The sequence below is a fragment of the Halyomorpha halys genome, unplaced genomic scaffold (genome assembly GCF_000696795.3).
Source record: "Halyomorpha halys isolate HHAL.00 unplaced genomic scaffold, Hhal_1.1 Scaffold159.1, whole genome shotgun sequence".
NCBI lineage: Eukaryota > Metazoa > Arthropoda > Insecta > Hemiptera > Pentatomidae > Halyomorpha > Halyomorpha halys.
Window position 1 is genome coordinate 848,431 of NW_027109188.1, and position 1,973 is coordinate 850,403.

Below are 1,973 nucleotides of genomic sequence, written 5' to 3' on the forward strand. Positions count from 1 at the left end.
CTCGTTTGCCAGAAATGGTGAGGTAGGAAGAAAAAAAAAAAAAAAGGTAAAGATATTTGACCTGCTATTAAAAAAAAATCGGGTTCTGTGTTTGCTTTACACTGGATACTGACCAATATTAGTCCCCAAGTTTTGTTTAGATCAGTGTTCTTTTGTTGAAGTTATCCCTACTTTTTAATAGAGTGTATTTAATCTAAACACGAGAGAAGGCAAAATTTTTGAATGACCATATAATAGCCTGTCATACTCTTTAGAAGCCCCATCTGTGTCTTCAATGCGTCTATCATACTGGTGAGAAGCCTCATCATTGTCCATAATGTAAATATATAATGGCTTAAAATTGTAATTTGAAAACATATATTAGGGCTTAGGGGAGACTGGTGAGAAGCCACATAAATGTTTATGTGTTGTAAATATAAAACAGCTATTTTTGGTAGTTAAAGAAGACATGTAATGAGTGACTGAATGACAGCAGTCAAAAAACCTCATCAGTGACTTCATTGGGAATATAAAACTATTCAGATCAGTTAAATCATTATCATAAAGTTAAAATTAGTTGAAATCAAACAAATGAAATCCTACATAAGTATAATTATTAACCTAGCTTAAGGTCGGAACAAGAGAAATAGTATCAATTATTCACTAATATTATATAATACTAGGTCATCTTAATTTAACATAAGGTCAACCATCTGTATATAATATTATATTTATTGTTTTCCAGATCCTAATTACTTACTAAATGAGGTATATCAAACTAACGTTCCTGTTATCCATCATCATGCTCATGAGAAGGTGTGTCAATGTCATCATTGTGGCTACAAAAGAAGTATACCATTTGGTTTTAAAGATCATATAATGCCTTGTGATTCAGTCGAAAAGACACATCAGTTCTCTCATTGTGAATATCAATCAGTTCAAAAATATACTTTAAATCAACACATGATGGCCCGTCATACTGATGGAAAGCCTCATCAATGTCCTCATTGTGAATATAAATCAATTCGTCTTGATCATCTAAATCAACACATAAAGGCCCGTCATAGTGGTACGAAGCCTCATCAATGTCCTCATTGTGAATATAAATCAATTCGTCTTGATCATCTAAATCAACACATAAAGGCCCGACATACTGACGAAAAGCCTCATCATTGTCCTTATTGTGAATATAAATCAGTTCAACTTAGTAATTTAAAGAAACACATAAGGGCCCGACATACATATGAGAAGCCCTATCAATGTCCTCATTGTGAATATAAATCAGTTCAACTTGGTCATTTAAAACAACACATAAGGGCCCGACATACTGATAAGAAGCCTCATCAATGTCCTCATTGTGAATATAAATCAGTTCTACTTGGTCATTTAAACCAACACATAAGGGCCCGACATACTGGTAGGAAGCCTCATCAATGTGCTTATTGTGAATATAAATCAGTTCGTCTTGATAATTTAAATCGACACATTAAGGCTCTTCACTCTGTTGAAAAGCCTCATCAATGTCCTCATTGTGAATATAAATCAGTTAGAATAGATGATTTTAATCAACATATAACGACCCACCATTCTGCTCAGAAGCATTATCAATGCCACCATTGTGGCTATAGAACAATAAATATTGCTCAATTAAAATCACATATAACGGCCTGTCATACAAATCAGCAATATTACGAATACATGGAAGCTTATAATCAGTTATAATGGCCTTTCATACAGTCAAAAAGCCTCATTATTGTTCTCATTGTCAATACAAAGCTGTTCAAATACACATATAATGCCACATAAGACTGGAAAGAAGTCTAAAAATGTCGAAAATCTATTAATGATGAGAGATATTTGACCATGGATGAATCATATGTGGAGAAGATGTTTGGTGGTGCGGTCAAAATATAACACAAATAAGTTTAAATAACTTGTTTAATCGTGCCAACGTTTCGGCCAGAATTTCTAGCCTTCATCAGGGCTAAGAAAAA

General features: G+C 33.4%; 1 protein-coding gene across 2 annotated transcripts in view; it reads left to right on the forward strand.

Moving 5' to 3' along the window:
* Positions 1-1,928, forward strand: part of LOC106678784 (zinc finger Y-chromosomal protein) — a 22,231-nt gene extending 20,303 nt beyond the window's left edge. For both annotated transcript variants that reach the window (XM_014417533.3, XM_067047386.1), the window contains one exon: positions 725-1,928. In XM_014417533.3, the coding sequence (XP_014273019.1) occupies positions 725-1,701 (977 nt within the window). In that variant the 3' untranslated portion in view covers positions 1,702-1,928. The remainder of the gene's footprint in view (positions 1-724) is intronic.
* Positions 1,929-1,973: the final 45 nt, after the last annotated feature.